The 23,638-nt window shown below is 38.3% G+C and overlaps 1 protein-coding gene across 2 annotated transcripts; it reads right to left on the bottom strand.

Annotated features, from left to right (window-relative positions):
* Window positions 1-316: 316 nt before the first annotated feature.
* Window positions 317-14,144, bottom strand: si:zfos-464b6.2 (uncharacterized). Of its 2 annotated transcripts, none has more exons than XM_059564527.1 (2): window positions 14,099-14,144; window positions 317-2,455 (listed from the first exon to the last, which is right to left on the bottom strand). In XM_059564527.1, exons 1-2 carry the CDS (start codon window positions 14,127-14,129, stop codon window positions 993-995), a joined length of 1,494 nt encoding a protein of 497 aa, XP_059420510.1. In that variant the 5' UTR covers window positions 14,130-14,144; the 3' UTR covers window positions 317-992. The 2 variants fall into 2 exon arrangements, with proteins under 2 accessions (XP_059420510.1, XP_059420511.1); XM_059564528.1 differs by lacking the exon at window positions 14,099-14,144 and adding an exon at window positions 6,239-6,524.
* Between the last annotated feature and the right edge of the window lie 9,494 nt (window positions 14,145-23,638).

Genomic DNA, 23,638 nt, shown 5'->3' with positions numbered 1-23,638 from the left:
TATTTTTAACTAATATTTGTATTTTGGAAATGGCTAAAGGTTTCTCCTCTCATCAATTTTAATTTTGATTTACTTGAATCCCATATATGTTTCATCTTATAATTTAAATTCAAAATGGTAAAATAAAAATTAATCAATTAAAAATAAAAATAGTTTGCATCACAGAATATTACTGTTGGTAATTTTACATTTCTATGTAAAACATTTGTCAGTTGTTAACATGGATTAAGCTTGCCTTCTTTGATTTGATTGGTCATCTTAGTCAAGCCCATGATGTTCTTGATATGTAACCCGGCTTTCACTTGATGACATAAAAAAGCAAATACTTTTACAACAGGGTGATCCCTGAGGATCAGCTAACCTTCAGGGTCATGCATATTTGCACACTGTGGAGTGACCCACCAAGGTCCATCCGGACAGCTGAACAACTGAAAACTCATCCGTGAGCATCCAACTGCATCCTCCTAAAAATAAAATAGTTATAAAACCTCTATGCTTTCACTTTTTCTATGCTCTCATTATCCCTAGATGCTTTCCTGTCCTAGCTTTTACTATTCTGAATAAAAATAATTGGATAAAAGAGTCTGCCAAATGAGTAAATGTAGACTTTTCTTAAAGCCCTGAGCTGTAATTGTTTGTATGCACCGATGAAGATGATTATCAGAGAAAAACAGTAATTTATCCCTCTTCCAAATTCAATATCTATATACAGGTAGTGTGTAACTTGTAGAAATGTGTAAAGGCTGATTTTCCAGTTTCTGCTGCGTCTCAAGCACAGTTGAGTGGGAAAGCCTTTCAACATATCGTGTTTGGCACATGAACTCTATTTACATGAGAGTTCTTTTCAAGCACTTAGATCAAATAAAGGTAAACAAACAAACAAACCACTCACACGTAGGCTGTTCCCCATGCATATCATCCACATACAGCCAGGCTTTTTTAATTTTTTTTTTTTTTCAAACCAGTGACAGACAGTACTTCAAGACAACCATCTAGGCTTCAATTAAACCACAGTCCTGTAGAACTTTAGAAACAGCTGGTTTAAGTTTATTGGTGTAGTCCCAGAGATGACTGTCTGTTATAAGGTTTGTGTTCGGTGGGTACGTGTAGTTTTTGAAGTGGTACATGCGAGCGATGGCATTATTCACTCGGACCGTGGGCTTTCCGTTCACAGTTTCCAGCAGGCCATGGACAGTAACCTTCTGAACCAGACGAGGATTTACTATGACCTTGTAATTGTTGAAAGCACTGGGGTTGTTGGGTACTCGTTCGATATAATTTAAAATATTTATTCCCTTTACATGCTTCCATGCTTCCACGTCGTGATCCGCATAATGCTTTGCAGTCATTGGGAACTGATTATTCTCAAACTCAAAGCCCACATCATTACCGTACATCTCCTCAAGCAATGGAAACAGTTCTCTCCAGGTCTTCACTTTGATAGGCAGAATAAATTCATCCATGTCTTGTAGAGACAGATAGCGAGTTTGGTACATATAACGAAAAACACAATCATTAAGTGCAGGGATTTGCCCATAGTACTGCAGCTGACCTGGTGCTATATCTATCTTCCAGCCTTTAGACACTTTAATGTGCTTTTTAATCGTCCACGGGATGATCTCCACAAAACCGCTTTTCTCATAATAGTCCAGAACCTTCTGTGTGTCTGAATCGCAGTTGGTTTTATAAATCACCACTCTCTGAGCACCAAGCAGTCTGGACATCTCCAGGGACTCGACTAACATCAACACATTCTTGTAGTCGTACATAACAGAGTGGCAGACTGTAAAATCATACGGGAAGGTTGTTGGAACCTCTCTGTTTCTAACAGATTGAAAGGATGTTATGCTCCATGAGACTCCACCGGCTGTGATTGCAACATGTGTCGGTGTCAAATACCTGCTGCTGATTGGACACGTGATGGTAGCAGCGCCGTAATCATAGTTGAAGTGGTCAGAATGAATGAAGCATTGGGCATTCGACGTCACGATCCTCCCATCACAACACATGACACAGCTGTACGTGGCCGGCTCATGTCGGAGAACAATGGCGATCGTCTTTATCTGTTTCTCTCTGTCACGATGATCCAGATAAGAGCCGATCACATAAGTGTTAAGATGGTCAACTTTAATCACAGGCCCGTCCTTCACTTGAACACCACACGCATTTGGAGACGGAGGACTGGTGGATGTGTGGTGGACGTGTGTTGTTTGGGCCAATGGCAAATGTGTGCTTGGGGGAGGATTAGGCTGATCAGAGTCTTTACTTTCATGGGTTTGCCCAATTTGTTTGTTAAAGGTTGCTTTAAAGTAATCTTGTAAATAAATAAAGATTATAAAGAAAACCACAAATAAAATGTAAGAAAGAAAAAAAATCTTCAGAGCGCAAATATTCTTCTTCGAATGCTTTGTCTTTGATCTGCTTTCTAGTAGTTCATATTTCGCATTCCATTTCCCTAGACAAAAGAAAAAAGAAAAATGTTAAGGTTGTCTCTGTTGAAGCTGTTTGCTAAAGTGAAAGTGAAGTGACATTCAGCCAAGTATGGTGACCCATACTCAGAATTTGTGCTCTGCATTTAACCCATCCGAAATGCACACACACAGAGCAGTGAACACACACACACACACTGTGAGCACACACCCGGAGCAGTGGGCAGCCATTTATGCTGCGGCGCCCGGGGAGCAGTTGGGGGTTCAGTGCCTTGCTCAAGGGCACCTAAGTCATGGTATTGAAGGTGGAGAGAGAACTGTACATGCACTTCCCCCACCCACAATTCCTGCCGGCCCGGGACTCGAACTCACAACCTTTCGATTGGGAGTCCGACTCTCTAACCATTAGGCCACGACTTCCCTAAAGCAACACAACTGCTGAACATTTTATCTCAATTTCATTAAATTCAAGCCACTTACATGTGTAAAAGTTTGTGTTGGGACTAACTGTTGCAGCAACTGAAATGGAACAGTGCATTTAAGTTCCCAGCATGCTTTGCAGAAAATTGAGAGAATATATGTTAAAGGGGCCATATGATGCAAGTTTCCCATTCTCTTTGGAGTGTTACAAGCTCTTGGTGCATAAAGGAGATCTGTAAAGTTGCAAAGACTAAAGTTTCAAATCCAAAAAGATATTCTTTATCAGAGTTAACACTCTTCCACGTCGCCTAAAACGCCCAGTTTAAACACACCCCCACATATCTACATCACGATGTGGGAAGATTTGCATAACGCCGCCCAAATGTTGAAGCAAAGAGATAAAGCATAACCTCGGCTGTTGTGGAGATGTTGTTTTATTGTGAAGAAGAAAATACTTTGTTTGGCCTTCCAAAAGAGGACACAACTAGAAATCAGTGGTTAGTTATATTTACAACAATGTTCCAGAACAGTTCAACCCAAATATTCAAACGTGTGAAGCACATTTCATGGAGGACTGATTCCTGATCCTGGGAGAGAAGACTACAATGCCGTCTGTTCTGACTCACAGTCTGTAAGTACATTTAAACATGTAAAGGATTTGTTACTGATGGTTCAAACATGAGTTTTGAGCAGTGTAGAGCAGCTTCCAGTCCTCGCACCCCCTGCTCTGCACATTTCGTATGTTTCTCTTATGGCTTCAGACGTTTGTTCTATTCAAACGGAAGTGCCCTGCGAAGTGGACATCACAAGATATTCCGCCATGATTCCAGTTTGAAGCAAACGTTTATATTCCAAGTCCATTAAAGTGTGCGAGATGTGAAATTAAATTGTATTTATTAACAGAGGTATATGATGTCACACTTGTCCACGTGTGAAGACATTGTGTAACTCAAATCTGTGAATGAATGATCCGAAGTGAGGTAAATTTTTTCAACAGATTTCCCCTGCTCAGGGAGTAGGGAGAAATGAACACTGTGTAGGGACCATGTCAATGGGAACACAGTTCAGCTCACTTCTAACAAGCTGATTATCTGAATCAGGTGTATTAACAAAGAGAGACATACAAAATATGCAGAGCTGGGGGCGCTAGGACTAGATTTGAGAACCGCTGGTGTAGAGTAGAGCTTGTTATTTGTAGTTTCTCAGATCAAAAATGCAAACATGTTTTTATGTTTATAAAGCGCAACGCAACACGTAAAAACACAGTATAAGTCATTATAATACGTAATTATGTCCCAACTGGATGCAACAAATGGCTTGTTTGTAATGGGTTTTATTGTTTTGTCTTGTAGTTTCGGTGTTTTGACTGGGACACGCATCTCAGGACGTAACATTTCCGTCATATGTTTGAGGTATTCAGCCAATCACAATGCACTGGATAGCTGGCCAGTTCAGAACAATGAGCTTTGTGAAAAATTACACGTTTCAGAAATGCGGTCTCACGGTTTATGAATGCACTGTTTTCTTCTCGTTTCAGTTTACGTCATGTTGATTGTTTCATGTGGGAGCGGCCACTGTGAAACAGAGCATTCATGAACCATGACGTGGCGAATAGAGGAGAAACAATAATGTACATTATGTGGAAAATAATGTGTTTTTTGAACCTTAAACTGCATAAACACATTGCATTACACCAAATACACAAAATAATTTTCTTTTTAACAACATCATATGACTCCTTTACAAGTATTATTTCATGCAATTTTAAGTAAGGGAAAATACCTGTCAGTATTTATTCTTCAGTTATGTCTTTTGTATGCACAGTTGAAAGTGTTTCAGTTTTGGGGTTTCCATTGTGTGGAAGAGTACTAGATTTTGTGCTTGAGTTTGATAAAACACGATGTTGCTTTGTTTCACTCAGATACTGTATGCTTCACGATAGGGAAAAAAGATGATTGCAAAGAAAACGTTAACACATGTATATCTTATATAGATAACCACAAACAAGCTGGTGGAAGTAATCAAGCATAACCTGTCTCGTCGCATATTGCAAAGAAAGTACTACTGTTATTTGCATTTAGTGTAAATAGCATATATTGCTAAGAAACATGCTATTTTTGTTTGCTGCAAAGAACACCTAAAAGCATCTAAAAAATAGCATCTACACCTAGTGTGAAGAGACACTGCCAATAATAAAGAATCGAACCTTATATTTGTACTATATGGTTATAAATATGAAGATTGTACTGTATCTTGAAGATTATATTGTATTGAATCTTCTATTATAATAACACGTTATTAATAATAATAATAATAATAATAATAATAATAATAATAATAAAACACTTTAATGATGTAAAAACAAGCCATTTATGTTATGTTAGATGTGTTTTGACTACTTTTTGTATGTTGTATAACTATCTATAGATAACTCGCTGATTAATTTTGCCTGGGGCGCCCACTCAATGTAGGTTTGCCTCTGCCTTTGACATTCACTGGTCAACTTTAGCTTAATTTTGGTAAAATATCAATTATATTATGACACAAGCATCACACCATATTATTACCTGTCCATATATGAAGCCACAATATTAACACCGTTTAATAATTTACAATCTATTCATCATGAAAAAAAAAAAAAAAAAAATACAGTGTTCTTTTCCATTTTCTGAAAAAGTCTTGAACATTTTTTGGCCACTCCAGGTTTTTTTTTTTTTTTTTTTTTTTTGCGCAACAGCGACCAAGTCCTACTACATAAGCCAAATACATTTTTTTAACAAGCAGAATAATCATCATCATATGCACTGTCTCACTATTTGTTAATTTTAGCTATCATAGTCTTTCGAAGGACAGAAACATAACTTTAAAATCTCTCACTTTTTTCTGACGAGAGGCCCTGTGTTGTCACACTTGGCACGGCTGTCTCGGGACGGTTCTGTACGTGCCTCATATTAACGCCAGCGCTATTATTTCAATATTTTCTAGCTTTAACAATCAGCGTGAATGTGAGCAGTGCTTTTAAAAAAATAATATAGCTTTCTTACAATAAGTAGCCTAGCTTGCTCGAGACCACACGCGCTTCTAACGGTGCACGCGCTTCCTGCAGTTCAGCGCAGTTATAAGAAATATTTATTCGATTAGTTCAGCCACTGCCGCCATGTTTTTTGTTTTTGTTATTATTTATACATTTTTTAATTAATCTAAACCATGGCCGTTGAATATTTATTCAAAAGTTGGTTTCCATAAAATAATTAGAACGGTTTAAAAGTAAAAGTGAAAGTAAATGTTGTTGAGCAATAGACTGCTTTATCATATACTACAATACAATAAGGCATTCAGGCTAAAAGCGAAACGTCAGGCAAAAGATAATAAAGAAAACTTAGCAGTACCTTTCGAAAACATTATAGTGTGCGACAGAACTGACGAGCGTTCATCTAAAGCAATGCTCCGAATCCGTGAAGCTCTTCAGGCATGACTTGCTGTTCACCAGAATATCCAGCACGAGTTCAAAACAGTTTCTTATTCCATCGTCCAAGTTTCCATTGTCTCCTTGTTTTGCTCTTCTGTAGCCAGTTTCTATTCGGTCTTAAAGGTACACTGTGAAATATTGCTACTATGTGTGTGATATGTGCTAATCTGGGTGCGGTGGGTTGGGTATAAATGATAGTAGGTTATGATGGAAAAAAAAAAAATAATAATAAAATATATATATATATATATATATATTTTTTTTTTTTCTCTCTGATTTAATCAAATCCCTGTAGCCAGATAAAGAGGGACTGTTGGTCAATGTTCATGTCATTGGAAATTACTCTCTCATTGACCTACTATAGCCTGGTCCTCTGTAATTTAATAGATGGATCACCAATCACAGAGCTGAAAGCGTTCAGCGGAAACATCTTTATAGGGAGAAAACCTTGTGTCTTTCATTCAACACTTCACATTCAAACACACACTGAATAGGCAGATCTGAAGGGTTTATTTCCTAAAAAAAGATTCAGATGTTTATTGTCAGAGGTTGGTAGAGTACCCCAAAAATGTTACTCAAGTAAAAGTAAAAGTACTTATAGAAATATTTACTCAAGTAAAAGTAAGAGTACTAGTCTGAATAGTTACTTGAGTAAGAGTAAAAAAGTATTCGGTAAAAAAACTACTGGAGTAGTTAGTTACCAAAGGAGGGCGGGGCCTCGCCACTATATATTGTGCCGTGTTGGCGGCATAACCTCAGAATCTTCCTCTTTCATTATCATACAGAGACAGCTGTTGAGAAGATGCAAGAAGACGGATTTCCCTCTTGGCGTTCCAGCATATTGAAAGTTTGCACGCTGTGTTCGGGACCTATCGAGTTCTGCATCCATTGCCTGGGTCTCGCCCATGCGGAGGCAGCACTTACCGGGTCAGGCTGCCCACACTGCGAAGAATTCTCAGTGCGGGTGCTTAGGGCCTGGAAGAATATCGCCCTCAGTGATTTCTCTCGGCAATGTCCCACCGCCGCCAGCGAGCCGCTGGTGGGACGACAGCTGCACGTGGGCGACCGCGCGGAATAGCGCAATTCACCTCCCCCCCGCTCTCCAATGTGCTTGGAGGAGAATCTTCAACCTGCTGCTGGAGCATCGGAGATTATGTCACTCGGTGTGGCGGGGGACAATGATTTCGACGAGGCGCTGTCCCTAACGACGTCCGAGAAGGACTGAGCCGGCTTTTACGGAGGAGCGCTCTGAAGTGGAGGGACACTCTACATTCCAGGATGAACCCGTCCGGATTCTCACTAAGGCCGTGAGTGATCTAGGCTTAGAGTGGGAATCCCCCGACGAACCAGCTAAGAGCAAGCTGGATTCTTGGTTCCTTTACTCGGGCCGCCGAGCTGCTGCTCCGAGGAAATGAGCCCCATTCCTCGCAGACCTACACGACGAGGTCGTTAAGGCATGGGCTGCACCCCAATCGGCTCGCGCTCACGCTGGTGGGTCGGAAATTTTCACAAAAGTCGACGGAGTGGAAGCCCGTGGATATACGCGCATTCCGCCCATCGAGGAATCCATCGCCATCCTCTGCTTCTCTGAAGACAGGTGCTACGCTGCCGTCAAGGCCCTGCCGTTTGACCGCACATGTCGCGGACAAAGCGTACGCAGCCTCGGGAGAAGCAATTTCTGCTCTGCACACGATGGCAGTGCTCCAAGTTTTTCAGGTAAAGCTTCTGAAATCCCTGGACGAGGGCGGGCGGATCCAGAGGCGTTTAAAGATCTATGCGCAGCAACGGATTTCGCGCTCAAAGCCACAAAGAAGACGGCCCAGGCTATCGGGCGGGTCATGGGCTACATGGTTGTGCTCCACCGGCACCTGTGGCTGACTCTCACTGAGCTGAAGGATGCGGACAGGAGGGCGCTGATCAACGCTCCTGTATCTCCATCTGGCCTATTTGGAGATGCAGTCGAGGCTATCGCGGAGCGTTTCTCAGAGGCACATAAACGCTCTAGGGCGATGAGTCACTTCCTGCCGCGCCGGGCTGCAGCACAGCCTTCTGCGCGCAGTAAATCCTCATCTGCTTCCAATTGGCCGTCGAAGCGACCCCCCACTGCTTCCACTGCATCAGCACCAGATCTGGAGCTGTCTGTTTGCGCCAACCGTCCCGGGGGAGCTCCTCCGTCGGATCAAAAACCTCGTTCCTGACGAGAGGGCGCAGAGGAGGAGAGCGCTGAGCGGCGGGCCCGCTGCGAAGCGTCTAAGATATTCTTGCAAAGTCCCCTTGGCGGTTGCAGGCGACTACGAGAATGTCTGTGTTGTGTATGTTCAAAATGCAATAAAGTCTGTGACACCCTCACAAAAAGAGCATTTTTCTCCTCCTCCAGTGATAACGGCCTTACAAACAGCCGTGAAACCGTCAATAGAATCAGGCTCGCAGCTTCCCCGTGTATCTGGCAAGGCTCACGCCCCGGTGTCAGGTGTCGGACCTCCGCAGCCGCGGCTTGCTCTCGACATCTCACACACATGCACGTGCGTGTCATTCAATCATTCAACAGGAGGCTCGCGCTCCCCGCTGATCGGCGAAGCACAATCCTCCCTAACAAACAGCGCTCCCACTCATCCCGTGAGTTTTCTGAATACGACCCCGGTACACAGCAGCGTCGTTCAGAATGCAGAGGGCGAGGCGCTTCGCCCTCTGTGTCTTTTTGCGAGCGCATGGCGATCCATTCCGGGCATTTCGGTTTGGTTGCGGAACATCTTAGAGAACGGCTACACGCTTCAGTTTTTGCGCAGACCACCTCGGTTCAAAGGCGTGGTCATGTCGACAGTTCCGGCTCACCACGAGCTGGTTCTGAGGCAGGAAATTCTCAATCTCCTCGCGAAACATGCGATAGAAGTGGTCCCGCTGACCGAGAGAGAGAGCGGGTTTTAGAGCCGGTACTTTGTCGTTCACAAGAAAGGTGTTGGTCTCCGTCCAATATTAGACCTGAGACCCACCAACCGTGCGTCGTACAAACGCACTTTCAAAATGACAACGCTAAAGCAGATACTGGCACAGATTCGACCCGGAGATTGGTTTGTTTTGGTGGACCTGAAAGACGCATATTTTCATATCCAGATTGCCCCTCGTCACAGGCGCCTTCTGAGATTTGCGTTCGAAGGCATAGCGTATCAGTTCATGGTCATGCCGTTCGGGCTAGGACTTGCAACCTCGTACGTTTACGAAATGTGTGGATGCAGCACTTTCCCCTCTGAGAGCGAGCGGAATGCGCATACTGAACTATTTGGACGATTGGCTGATCTTGGCACATTCAGAGGATGTGCTCAACAGCCACAAATGCGCTCTGTTACGTCACCTGGAAGATTTGGGTCTCTGTGTGAACGTACAAAAAAGCGTGGTACGCCCCAGCCAAACAATCATGTATCTAGGGCTGCAGTTGGACTCGACAACAATGAGCCAGGAGCGCGTACAAGATTTAATGTCCGCTTACATAGTGGTATCATGTACTGTAATAGAATGTAGCCCAATTTATACCTGTTGAACCGTAGACTACCCAGAGAAAAGTAGTTATTGTATTTTGTTAGATGAACTTGTTTGAATCTATTGCCACATACTTACTGAAGAAAACAGTATATAGCAGTGGGAGTAACAGTTTTGGATAACTTCTCATTTATATAAACATGGAGTTCACTGTTCAGTGTTTTAGTGTAGGGAGTTTATCTCTGGAATGCTTTAGCCTCGAAAGTTTTTCCATCTATTTTGGCTTTCAACAAAATAACTCCCCTGATTAAGACATATCAGATCCAAGTGTCCTTCACAATTCTGTTGTGCAATAACCTTCATGGAGGAGCCTGTCTTTGTAATCAGGCAGGGTTATATAACCCTAGCCCTAGCCAAGAATATAAAAATTTGCAAGAAAAGAAGACAAGGGTGTTACAATGAATGGCACTGCCCAGATTCATATAGAGGCCATTTGAAGTAAAATGAGAGCAGTTTATGGCTAAATCAGAGATTCTGTAAGGAGGAGACAGAAACCTCAGCATCAGGCTCAAACATAATCTTTTTTAGTACACAAATTGAGCCTCTTTTCACTCATAGTGATATAGTAAATGAGCTACAAGCGAGTTTGCCCGAAAACAAGCTGTCCTCTGCTCTGTACAAAATACGTTGATCTCAATGCACTGGCGTCTGAGAGACAAGTCCGAAGGGGCCGTCTGCAGAGAGTGTTAAAGGCGAAAAAGGTTTCTAATAAAATACTCAATAACTCCACAGTAACACTCACTTCAGAGTTCAGACATCACTTCTCTCCTGCTGGTTCTACTACAAAACTCATATTGAAAAAAGTTGCATTTGCAAAATTTTTATGATTTTTTTTTTTTAAACTAAAAAAATTAATAACGTTACTGTAAAACACTGTACTTTCACCAAATCCAGTTCACACATCTCTACTCTCCTGCTGGTTTTACTACAACTATCATTTTGAAAGTAATTGCTTTGGCACATTTTTTAGGATTTTTTATTATGAATTTTTTTTTTTTTCAAAACAGTTGAAAATGACAAAAGCCAAGTGATGAAACAGTGCCACCTGATTAAACCTGGCAGAACACACAACACTTACAACATTATATGTAAACAGTAAAGGCTCTGTGGCGAAACCAGCTGAAACCAGATTAAACAGCTCTGACCGCGTCAAGGGTAAACTGTACAAATACAAGCATTTCAGTCCAATGCCACTCTTATCAGTCACTAACACTGCAGAAATTTGACATTGCCGTATGTATTACTGATGTCACTACAGGTGCTGGTCATATAATTAGAATATCATCAAAAAGTTGATTTATTTCACTAATTCCATTCAAAAAGTGAAACTTGTATATTATATTCATTCATTACACACATACTGATATATTTCAAATTTTTATTTCTCTGTGAAAAGGAAAAGATGTGGTAGAAAAAAGTGTACAAGCAATATGGATAACCACACCCTGGAGAGGATTGTGAAACAAAACCCATTCAAAAATGTGGGGGAGATTCACAAAGAGTGGACTGCAGCTGGAGTCAGTGCTTCAAGAACCACTACGCACAGACGTATGCAAGACATGGGTTTCATTCCTTGTGTCAAGCCACTCTTGAACAACAGACAGCGTCAGAAGCGTCTCGCTTCAAAAAGGACTGGACTGCTGCTGAGTGGTCCAAACTTATGTTCTCTGATGAAAGTCAATTTTGCATTTCCTTTGGATATCAGGGTCCCAGAGTCTGGAGGAAGAGATGAGGGGCACACAATCCATGTTGCTTGAGTTCCAGTGTAAAGTTTCCACAGTCAGTTATGGTTTGGGGTGCCATGTCATCTGCTGGTGTTGGTCCACTGTGTTTTCTGAGGTCAAAGGTCAACACAGCCGTATACCAGGAAGTTTTAGAGCACTTCATGCTTCCTGCTGCTGACCAACTTTATGGAGATGCAGATTTCATTTTCCAACAGGACTTGGCACCTGCACACAGTGCCAAAGCTACCAGTACCTGGTTTAAGGACCATGGTATCCCTTTTCTTAATTGGCCAGCAAACTCGCCTGACCTTAACCCCATAGAAAATATATGGGGTATTGTGAAGAGGAAGATGTGATATGCCAGACCCAACAATGCAGAAGAGCTGAAGGCCACTATCAGAGCAACCTGGGCTCTCATAACACCTGAGCAGTGCCACAGACTGATCGACTCCATGCCACGCCGCATTGCTGCAGTCATTCAGGCAAAAGGATCCCCAACTAAGTATTAAGTGCTGTACATACTTTTCATGTTCATACTTTTCAGTCGGCCAAGATTTCTAAAAATCCTTTCTTGTATTGCTCTTAAGTAATATTCTAATTTTCTGAGATACTGAATTTGGGATTTTTCTTAGTTATAATCATCAAAATGAAAAGAAATAAACATTTGAAATATACCAGATTGTGTGTAATGAATGAATATAATATACAAGTTTCACTTTTTGAATGGAATTAGTGAAATAAATAAACTTTTTGATGATATTCTAATTATATGACCAGCACCTGTATTATTACTGGCTACTTTTATATATAAAAAAATTAATTGTTGTGCAATAAAACCATGAGGTAATGAGAGTAAACCTCAGCCAAAACTAATTGAGGAACCCTGCTATAGACACTTCTAGGGCCAGAAAGAAGACCTTCTATATAATAAAATAAACTATTTAAAGTGAAGAGTCATATACTCAAAAGTTGTTTCTGTTTCTGGAAACCTGTTTGCATTGAAATCATAACTGTTGCTAATACATTTTTGATTGTACTGTGTTGTAGTTTGGAATATTTCATATACATACTCACTGTATCTCTGTGTTTGAGATGTAATAATAATAATAATAATAATAATAATTCTGTGGTTGAAAACGTTGTGGCAGTAAGAGAGGCTACTATGAAGGGGGTCCTTATGTTTGCTGTTGGCCCGGGCCCCAGAGGCGGATCTAGTCTAAACTGGAATTCAGTTTAGAGAACACAGAGTCATGTCCTCAGTTGACTTAAACTGACTCAGAACAACCTCTTATCTTCCTGCAGCGAACACCAAAAATACACCACACCCTTTCCTTCCTTCCTCTATTCACTCGTAAAAGTTTGGTGCTGATGGGAGGGGTTTGTTTTCATGATTCACAGGCATCTATCTACAGTATTGTGAGCTGTTACTGGTGACATATAATAACTACTCATAATCCTTTTTTTTGCCTCAGGCTTTCATCCATGTGAAGTCTGCATATTTTTGAAAGTGACTGTATGTGCAAAGAGCCACATTTATGAAGGTGAACTTGTCAGTTGGTTAAATATTAAACTAATTTCTATCAAATATAATTTGGTAGTACAACAAAGAGTTGCACGTTTTATTGATGCAAATGAATAGTGATGATAATTATCTTGTACAATATTTGCAAAAGCTTTTTTATCACTTATTCAGAAACACCACACAATTAAATAGTGTCATCTGTTAAAGAGACTACTGGATAGACGTTTAGAAGTTTACAATAAATTTAAAATAAATGTCAAATAAAAATAAAGCTGGCATTTTTACAACACTACAAGTGTGTCCCATCACATAAGGACAAGTTCAGCACACACTTGTGGTTTTCATGCTCACTTGAACACTTGGACCAAACGCAGGAAACACGTCATAGAAGTAGTCAAGTGCAGGGGTGCTTCTCAATTCTTATTTGTGCATCCTCGTTTGCTTTCAGGAGGAGAGGGAAGGACACACGGAAGACAAGACGAGAGGATCGAAGAATTGAATCAAGTGAAATGAAATATCTTCACTCCCTTCAGCGTCACTTCAAAGCGTCATCAGCTGCGCTAAAGGGATCTGCCCTTATGTTGTTATTTAAGGCATTCTTAATAAATATTAATAAAGCACGATGCCCTGTTTGAAGTGTATGACAAATATGGTTTATTTAAACTGCAAAGTTAAAATATAAATTAAAATTATTACAACAGATGTGAAGGGGGAGGAGATTTTAAACGTGCGTCAGATTTTTCAATGAAAAACACTTCCGCACAGGATTCGCCTGTGTATCCTCCTCCTAACGGTACAGACTTGAGATGTCCTTCAAGATGCACGCGCTCGATCGGTTTCCGGGTCACATGATGGAGGACAGAGGACCGAGGAAACGAGGAGGGATATTAAGAAGCACCCCAGCTGTTAGAACAAGTCGAGTGTCCTGCAGGACAGTAACCATCAGCTTAGTAAAGCAGTCAAATGTGGGACGTTTTCCTCTGATTTAAGTTCTGTTGACCTCGTGTGGTCGAACAGGAGAACTGCATCATTTTCAACAGGGCTGCAGATGTCCAAAGTATTGTGAAACAGTTATATATATGTTATATATGTTGTCACCTGCTGTTACTCTTTTTGTTTTGATGAATTGTCTATATTTAATTTTTTTGTTGTTCAAATACGGACATTCATTCATTAATTTATTAATCTTCAGCTTTTTATAATTAAGGCAAAACCATCGACTGTATAAAAGCAGGGCAAGACACAACAGGCAAATAGGGTAAACATTTTCAATTATTTGGAAAAAAAGCATATTGTTCCAAATAAATAAGTACTTTGGCCATTTAACTGAACTTTTATCCCTCTGGATTCAATAAATTTAATATCATCCAACAATGGCTCAAATATTTTGTTGAAACCATGAACTTCTTTGTCAATGGAATTAAAAAGCTAACATTGGTGGATGCTTTCGAGAGATGAGTTAAATCTAGCAGGTGAATTCCTCAAACAAAAATAAACTGCTCCCATTTTCTGAACTTTGGTTTTAGAGCCTAAAGGATTTGTTGTTTCAAAATCATCAGAATAAAGTTGAATTTGTTCACACATCACACTGTTATCCTCAAGTGGAATGGTGACTTGGCCACAATGATGTATTGTGCTGTAGAACTTGGGGCTCCTAAACAGACAATGTGGGGTTGATGGCTTTCCACCATTGTCTGGAAATTATCCAGGAGGCTGGAGATGCTGGTTCCAGCATGTAAATATAAAAGTAAATGTAAATATAAAAGTAAATATAAAAAATCACTTCAGCAGTGTTGTCATTCTTTTTCCCTGAATGATGCTTTACTGCTTTGGATCACTGCATTTAATTTGAGAATGTAAATACAGAATGAAACATCCAGCATGATAGAGTAAAGAGTCACTAGTGTGTGCAGCAACAACGGCCTCCCCTGGGTCCTAATGTCCATACATTGGTAATAAATAAATTAAAAAATACAAATAAAATTAAGACATTTGGCCAAAATTAGTTGAAAAATATCTGCAAAAATGTAATATTATGCAATTGTACAAAATGAAAACAGTAGTGTTATGCAAATCAGAGTCATATAATTTAATAACATCACAAAGTGCTTGTACAAAAAACTAGCAAACAAAAATAAAGCTAACATAAAAGGACAATCAAGTTGCTTACCGGCTTAATGTCCAAGAGACTCCTTCCTGATGCAGTGGGGGGCAGCAATGTAGTAAGAATTTGAAGAGCTCTGTAACATTAATCTGTAGTATGACAGAAAAACACAAAATATAATGACGTGTTTGAAGGCTGGTATAATGGCTGACTTTAAACTCCAACCTTGCCTTCAGAGAACTACTAAAACTATGTCCACTGAAAGTAAAACAACATTTTGACACAACGAGCAAAGTAGCCTACCTTCACTCTCATTATCAGATGACCAGAGGATTTTTCACTGTGGACATCTTTTGCAATTTTGGAACAATATTTCCTATTTTCCAGCCATCACAGAAAACATTTTTCCAAACTCAGTGTCAAGCAGACACACAGAACACACAGTTACAACACTACTGTGTTAAAACATTGAGTCTTTTTTTTTGTGTCAAGTTTAGGCAATCTTAACTTCAGAGAGGCATTGTGGGCCATTCCAGGTTATGAATAACAGTAAAAAAAAAAAAAAAAAAAAAAAAAAAAAAAAACCTATACAGCAGTATCATGATTTAAATTAAGATTAATGAAGAAAAGTAAGTGATGGCTTGATTTTAGTGCACCTTAATCTCTACCTGGCATTAGACTGATGGTTGGAGGGGAAAGCTAAATTCCCAGATTATTAATTAATAATTCCAGATTAAAACTAAAGATTACAATGCAATTACTCTATGTTTTCTCCATGCCCATTTTGATGCTATTGAGGTTCTGGAGATGGTTTCATCCTTTTGATCACAGTCTTATATTAGTATTTAATGCTTAAGGAAACTACAATAATACTGGAATCTGTATGCATGACACACAGGTCACTTATTATTAGTTATGTTACTGAAAATGGAAATTACATACCAATGCATGTGATCCACTTCTCTTAATCGACTTAAACAAAACTTAAAACTTGTTTTCCACTTTCTTAGTTAGGTTGGTGTCAATAAATTCATTAAAATCAGCGTTCAATTTTAAAATTCGGTGTTACTCTGCAGCACAGGGGAGGAGACATTTGGAAGCATCAATTATTTCTGCTGCACTCCTGAGATGCTGCAATCTCCTTTTCATCATGTAGTACAGCAACCAGTGTTTTTGGAGTGTCCTCCATCTGAAGCTGAAAAAAGGGCAAACAAAAACACCAGTCTGTTATATATAATGTTTCATATACTGATCATAGTATTCACATTCATAATGCAAAAGAGCAGTTAACAAGCAGTGTTAGAATGAACATTTTCTATTTACAGTATTTACGAAAACATCAAGCAAGCATAATAAACTTGAGAAAAAAAAAATAAAAAAAATAAATATATATATATTTTATGGTAAAAATAGTAAAAGCAGTGGTAAAAGCATGGTAAAAGCAGTGTGCTAGTAAGCGGTTCCAAATTCAGAATCTGTTTGTCTCATATTACACTGCACTTTCTAATTTTTATTTATTTTTAAATTTTTTTTTTAAGAAAAGGATGTTGAAATCAACAACCTGTGTTGAGGACAACACATTTTTTGTTACTTTTAACTCAACAATGTGTTATTCCTGCTAATTTTCTACACACCAATGTGTTATTATTACATAATTGTGTTGATCACGTACACAAAATGACACAAACTGTGTTAAAATAGTCAAATCAACACATCCTTTTTGAGATGGAGACGTACTTTAATTTAGAAGTCAATCAAAGTTTTACCGTTGCCTTGATAATTCATGTTATTATTTAAGGGCATTTAACAGAACATCAATACTTTCTGTGGTTTAACGACGGAGAGGTGACAGATAGCTATGAAAGTGGTAACGTTACCACTTTGTCAGACCTGTTAACGAGCTGCAGCATTTTATCAGGCGTCATGTCATTTGCAAAAAATCAAACAAAGTGTAAAGGTTTTTAATGAAAACACTGATCTTAACGGGACAACAGAATCCTTTTATGCTCGTCTCCAGCCGTGAACTCAACATGTGCAGATCTTTTTCCTGGAACAACCACGTAATCACGTTTTTTTTTTTTCCTGAACAGCCTTAAATATTTCTCGTTAGTATTATGAAATTTTCAACATCATTAAACAAAACTTCTTTTCTACTTTTGCTTATTCCAACCACATTGAATGAAATTGTTCCTAATCTCTATTAAACAAAATATGATTAGCATATATTCCTTCTTTCTTCTTCCCTTTGTTCACAAATCTAATCTATTCACTGGTTTGCTTATTCTGCCAGATCTAGTCATCAACGGTTCAGTTTTTGTGTTTGGGGCCTGAAACAAATCTTTCCCGGTGTTCAAAGTAGACTCAGGCTGCTGTTCATATGATTGTTCTTTTTGGACCAGAGTTTGAGTTCCTCCAGCTGAATCAAAGCTTGCTTTTGCTTTTCCATGGAGTCTTTTCTCTTTACATCTTTCAGATTTGGCCACCGAGGCTGGAGATTTGCCTCAAGCATTGGAAGTGTCATTTTAATCGTTCTGCTCATAAGTAGTTCCAGAGTTGGGTAGTAACGAGTTACATTTACTTCGTTACATTTACTTGAGTTATTTTTTGGGGTAACGAATACTTTTCGGAGTATATTTAAAGATGGGTACTTTATACTCTTACTTGAGTAAATTTTTGGGGAAAAATCTGTACTTTTACTTCATTACTGTGCGCGACGCTCCTCTCGTTAACGCAATAAATGTTATAAATGCTTCAGTTTATTCCAAACGCGCCGTCTACTTTTCTCTGGGCAATGAGCGATGCCCATTCGCGAATGATTCATTCTTTTGAGTCAATTCTGTTCAAAGGCTTGATCAAACCAGTTGGCAAACGAGTGAATTGGTTCATGAATCAGTTTGAATGAGTCGTTCAGTTCCCTGCCGCACGCGCTGAGAGTCTGAAGTGGTTCACTCAGAGTTGTAACGTTTAACATCAGCAGCGTTGAAAACGTGGATATGTTACTGCACTGAATTGAAAGCAAATCTGCAAAGGCTATTATTTGCTAGCGATGGAGATCCTTATTAGATGAACACCGCGTGTTGTGTCTACTGTTCAACAGGTAATAACTTGGGCTACATTCGATTACAGTACACGATACCACTGTGACATTAGTTTGTTGTACGTGTGTGGCTTATAACAGAGGGCAGTCAAGTTGAATGCAGCTTTCAAAAGACAAAAAATAGCCGATTAAGATTTTATTAATTTTAATACAATCACACCGGCGTGAGAACTCAGCGAGTCATATCATCATCAGCTGCTAAATTCAGATCTGTGATTGCTTGCTGGCGCTGAGCCAGAGATAGATGCGTTTTTACAGCACTGCGCATTATAACCAATCACACATGATTCTGTTGAGCTTTTGAATGCAATGGCCAATCAGAGGCGTTCAGATGAGTCATCGCTAAAATGCCGGTGCTTCCTTCACTCGCTCACTGACTGAATACCTCTTTCTGGCGAATTCTCTCGTCAGAAACAACAAAGTGCATATGTGTGTACGAATCTTTAATTAAGATATTGATTTCACAGTGTTAACAGTTTCAGTGATTTTAATGGGAGTTTCTGAGAGTGGTTGAAATCTAGACTGTCAGTGAAAATGATCTTTAATAATGTAAATGTTATTTGCTCTCTTTCTGAACAATGAAAGATTAGTAGCAATATTTATATCACATTAACTTTCAATGTTAAATTCACATTTAATATAAAGTCAGTCGTATTAAAAATATGTTATGGCATGACACCTATATCTGTTACTTAAGTAAACAGACAGGGTTTTATAATAAATTACATAATTAGGCTACTTTGACCATCGCATATTATCATTATTAACATTCTATGAAATGTGAGAATCGAGATATTTCATTATATAGTTCATGCGTCTGGGAATGTTTCTAATAAAAATGAATAAAATAAATAAATAATGCTTAATAATAATTTGCTAATATGCTGTTGTGGCTGCTGTGTGTCACATGATGACCCCCATATGCCTAGACACAGTTAATTATGATATTTCCACAATATTTACGCTTGCAGAAATATACTTCTGCGTGCAGACAGAAGAAGATCCGTCAATGTGCATTTGGTTCGTTATGTTCAGATGTTCGGTAACTTAGCGTTCATGTGAGGAGTTTTCTCTCTTCTCTGTCTCAGAGGTTATTTATACATACTGTATATAATACATACTTTAAAATATAATTTATTTTGTGATGCAAATCCGAATTTTCATCAGCTGTTACTTTTCAGAGTTATGATGCTTCAAAATATGATTCCAATTCTGATTTATTACCAGTGCTGGAAACGTTTTGCTGCTTAGGATTATTTGATGTATAGAAAGATAAAAAGAACATCACTGATAGTAAATCAACATATTTGAATGAATTCTGAAGAATTATGTGACATTGAAGACTGGAGTAAAGGCTGATGAAATATATACATTTATGCACGCACACATACATTACATACATTTTATCTATATATCTAAATAAAAATAGGCTCAGTATATATGACCCAAAGTAACTAGTAACTAACTACTCGAGTAGATTTTTTATCCGATACTCTTTTACTCTTACTCAAGTAACTATTCAGACTAGTACTTTTACTTTCACTTGAGTAAATATTTCTAGAAGTACTTTTACTTTTACTTGAGTACCGTTTTTGGGTACTCTACCCACCTCTGAGTAGTTCAGCCGGGCTAACACCTGTAGTGATGCAAGGTGTTGCCCTGTAGCTCATCAGAGCCAGAAGAGGATACATTTTCTTTGCAATCTGCACTGCCCACTCTGCATGTCCATTTCCTTGAGCGTGGTGTGGACTAGATGTGATGTGCAGAATTCAATTTTTTTTGCAAATTCCTGGAACTCACTGCTCACATACTGCCGAACGTTGTCTGAAACTATTTCATCAGGGCAGCGACACAGATATACTGGCCTGCTCCCTACACTTCATCAGACCTTGATGCCCATCATGTATTCTATTTAGAATGTCGACATCTGGAATTAACATACGGCTTCCTCTTGTCAGTATTCCATTGTGCTCAGATAGATCATTCTTGAAAGGCAAAGACTGTCGAACTGCCACTGGAATGTTGTCAACATAATCTGGCCATGACTGGATATACTTCAGAACAATATGCAAGTTGTTGTTGGCCATTGTAGCAGCCTGAATGGCTTCAAGTTTTGGAGGGCCTTCAGCAACAGCAGCAATGTAACACCCCACATCAGAGTGTGTGTTGAGGTCACTTTCACCCATGATTTGAGTGATCAGAGTCTTTACCGTCAGGGGTTTGCCCAATTTGTTTGGTAAAAGTTGCTTTAAAGTAATATTCTAAATAAATGAAGCTGATAAAGGAATACACAAATAAAAAGCAAGAAAAATAAAACATCTTCATAGCACAAATTTTCTTCTTAGAAGGCTTTGTTTTTGATCCACTTTCTTGATCCCATTTCCCTAGAGATAAGAAAGAAGAAAAATGTTAAGGTTGTCTCTGTTGAAGCTGTTTGCTAAAGCAACACAACTGCTGAACATTTTAACTCTATTTTATTAAATTCAAGCCACTTACATGTGTAAAAGTTTGTGTTGGGGCTAACTGTTGCAGTAACTGAAACGAGGCAGTGCATTTACGTTCCCAGCATGCTTTGCAGAAGATTGAGTTGAGAGAATATGTTAAAGTGGCCATATGATACGATTTCAAGTTTTCATTTCATTTCTCTTTGGAGTGTTACAAGCTCTTGGTGCATAAAGAAGATCTGTAAAGTTGCAAAGACTAAAGTCTCAAATCCAAAGAGATATTTTTTATAAAAGTTAAGATTCGTCCACGCCCCCTTAAAAAGCCTTGTTTAAACACCTCGTTTTTGTGTGTCTTTTGTGTTTATTTTATTATTAAAGTTTTACTATTTCCCGCCTCCTCCTTCCCATGACTATGAACTGTGTTACACAAAGAAGATACTACTGTTATTTGCACTTAGTGTAAATATGCTAAGACAGTGGTTTTCAACCTGTGGGCCGCCTAGTGGATCGCGATGGTATTGTAGGCGGGCCGCCAATAACTATTGAAATAAATAATAATATTGATCATATATGTAATATATATATATATATATATATATATATATATATATATATATATATATATATATATATATAATAAGCAATTTATTTTATGTTAGATGTGTTTTGACTACTTTTGTATGCTGTATAACTCTAGATAGCTCGCTGATTAATTTTGCCTGGGGCGCCCACTTAATGTAGGTTTGCCTCTGCCTTTGACATTCACTGGTCCACTTTAGTTTGATTTTGGTAAAATATCAATAATATAATGACACATGCAATTGTCTTTCCATATATGAAGCCACAATATCAACACAGTTTAATGATTACAGTGTATTTTATGAAAACATTAGTGGTTTTTTTTTTTTTTTTTTGCGCAAAGTACTGCATAAACCAAATACATTTTTAACAAGCAGAATAATCTTTATGATACACACGGTCTCACTGTTGGTTATGATTTAAACACTTTCATATTTTTGCTCCGTCCATGCAATAAAAGAGTACAATCTTCTAGTTTTCTATCTTTAACAATCAGTGTGAATGTGAGCAATGCTTTTTTTTTTATTATTATTAAAGGTCTTTCAAAATATATTTATTTATTATAGGCCTATAATTAAATTAATATTGTAATAAAAAAGTCTTTATTTCAAGCATTTTTTATTTTTTTTTACAAAATACATTTCTTTTCTCTTTATAATATATATATATATATATATATATATATATATATATATATATATATATATCATTTTTTATGAAACATTGTTTTACTGTTTCTTTCTTTTTCTTTTTTTAAACTATTCTTAAAAAAGTTTTAAAATATTGATTTTACTTTAGTTTAGGCCAACTCTGAGGTTCTACAAAAATGGATGAACCTTACCATCCAGTACAAAGTTTTTCCAACTATTTTGGCTTTCAACAAAATAACTCCCCTGATTAAGACACATCAGATCCAAGTGTCCTTCACAATTCTGTTGTACACTAACCTTCATGGAGGAGCCTGTCTTTGTAATTAGGCAGGGTTATATAACCCTAGCCCTAGCCAAGAATATAAAAATTTGCAAGAAGACAAGGGTGTTACAATGAATGGCACTGTCCAGATTCATATAGAGGCCGCTATGATGTAAAATGAGGGCAGTTTATGGCTAAATCAGAGATTCTGTAAGGAGGAGACAGAAACCTCAGCATCAGACTCAAACGTCCAGGGTCTGTGCTATTTCCCTCAAAAAGGTTTGAGTGATTTGTACTCATTTTAAACTAGAGTTGCTGGTTTATCTGAATGATTTGAAAATGACAAAAGCCAAGTGATGAAACAGTGCCACCTGATTAAACCTGGCAGAACACACAACACTTACAACATTATATGTAAACAGTAAAGGCTCTGTGGCGAAACCAGCTGAAACCAGATTAAACAGCTCTGACCGGGTCAAGGGTAAACTGTACAAATACAAGCATTTCAGTCCATACTGCCCACTCTTACCAGTCACTAACACTGATGAAATTTGACATTGCCGTATGTATTACTGATGTCACTATTATTACTGGCTACTTAAATATAAATGTTTTTAATTGTTGTGCAATAAAACCATGGTAATGAGGGGTATGTTTTTGCCTGATTCATGATCTTACTAAAAACACAATTAACTCTGAATTCAAGAATTACAGTAGCACTCCAAATTGTCACACCCCTGAACTCATTAACCTGTTAGACAGCACCCCCCATTATGGGACTCACAGCTGAAAGTGCTCTATCTAACTTATAATTGTAACAGTTTCCTACTTCAGTGTGTTACAAACATAATTTTGGTGTCTTTAGAAAGAAGACCCTTTGGGCTTTACTTTTTATCAACCAGATTTGATAATGCTCAAAAATATTAAAAGTTATAGACACTGAAGTGCCTGGAAATTCTTTTTACCACACTTAAATATTTTTTTATGTGATATGAAAAAATACATGAAATGAGTCCTGGAGCAATCTAGAAAAGTAATGGGTTGAAAACCACATGTCCCATGAGTTTCTATTTCAAATCTGAATAAGATATCATGAAAAATGAGACTCCTGCAAATATTTTTATGAGACTATGTCTACACCCCCCAAAAAATATAAAAAATATATTTCCCAACTGTATTGAAGGCTTCTACAAACTATTTAGTCATTAAACATACCACTGCATAGTTTTTTTTCCCATTATAAAACACTAGACAGAAACTTAGACATCATATAAGTGATTTATTTGAGCACTAGAAAAATACAATACGAATATTTGAGTAAGAAAAATAAGAATAACAAGAAAAGAAAAAACATTTAACTTTGTTTGCAAGTTACAGAAAATCCTGAGATTGCTAGAAATGCAG

The sequence above is a fragment of the Carassius carassius genome, chromosome 13 (genome assembly GCF_963082965.1).
Source record: "Carassius carassius chromosome 13, fCarCar2.1, whole genome shotgun sequence".
In the NCBI taxonomy this organism is placed as follows: Eukaryota; Metazoa; Chordata; class Actinopteri; order Cypriniformes; family Cyprinidae; genus Carassius; species Carassius carassius.
This window is presented reverse-complemented; position numbering and strand designations above follow the sequence as displayed.

Bases quoted from the DNA above. Each gene is read 5' to 3' on its own strand.
- si:zfos-464b6.2 (XM_059564527.1), bottom strand. From the start codon at position 14,129: ATGATGCAGTTCTCCTGTTCGACCACACGAG. The intron at 2,456-14,098 runs GTCAACAGAACT...TCTTTTGTCTAG, and splicing joins CTCCTGTTCGACCACACGAG to GGAAATGGAATGCGAAATAT.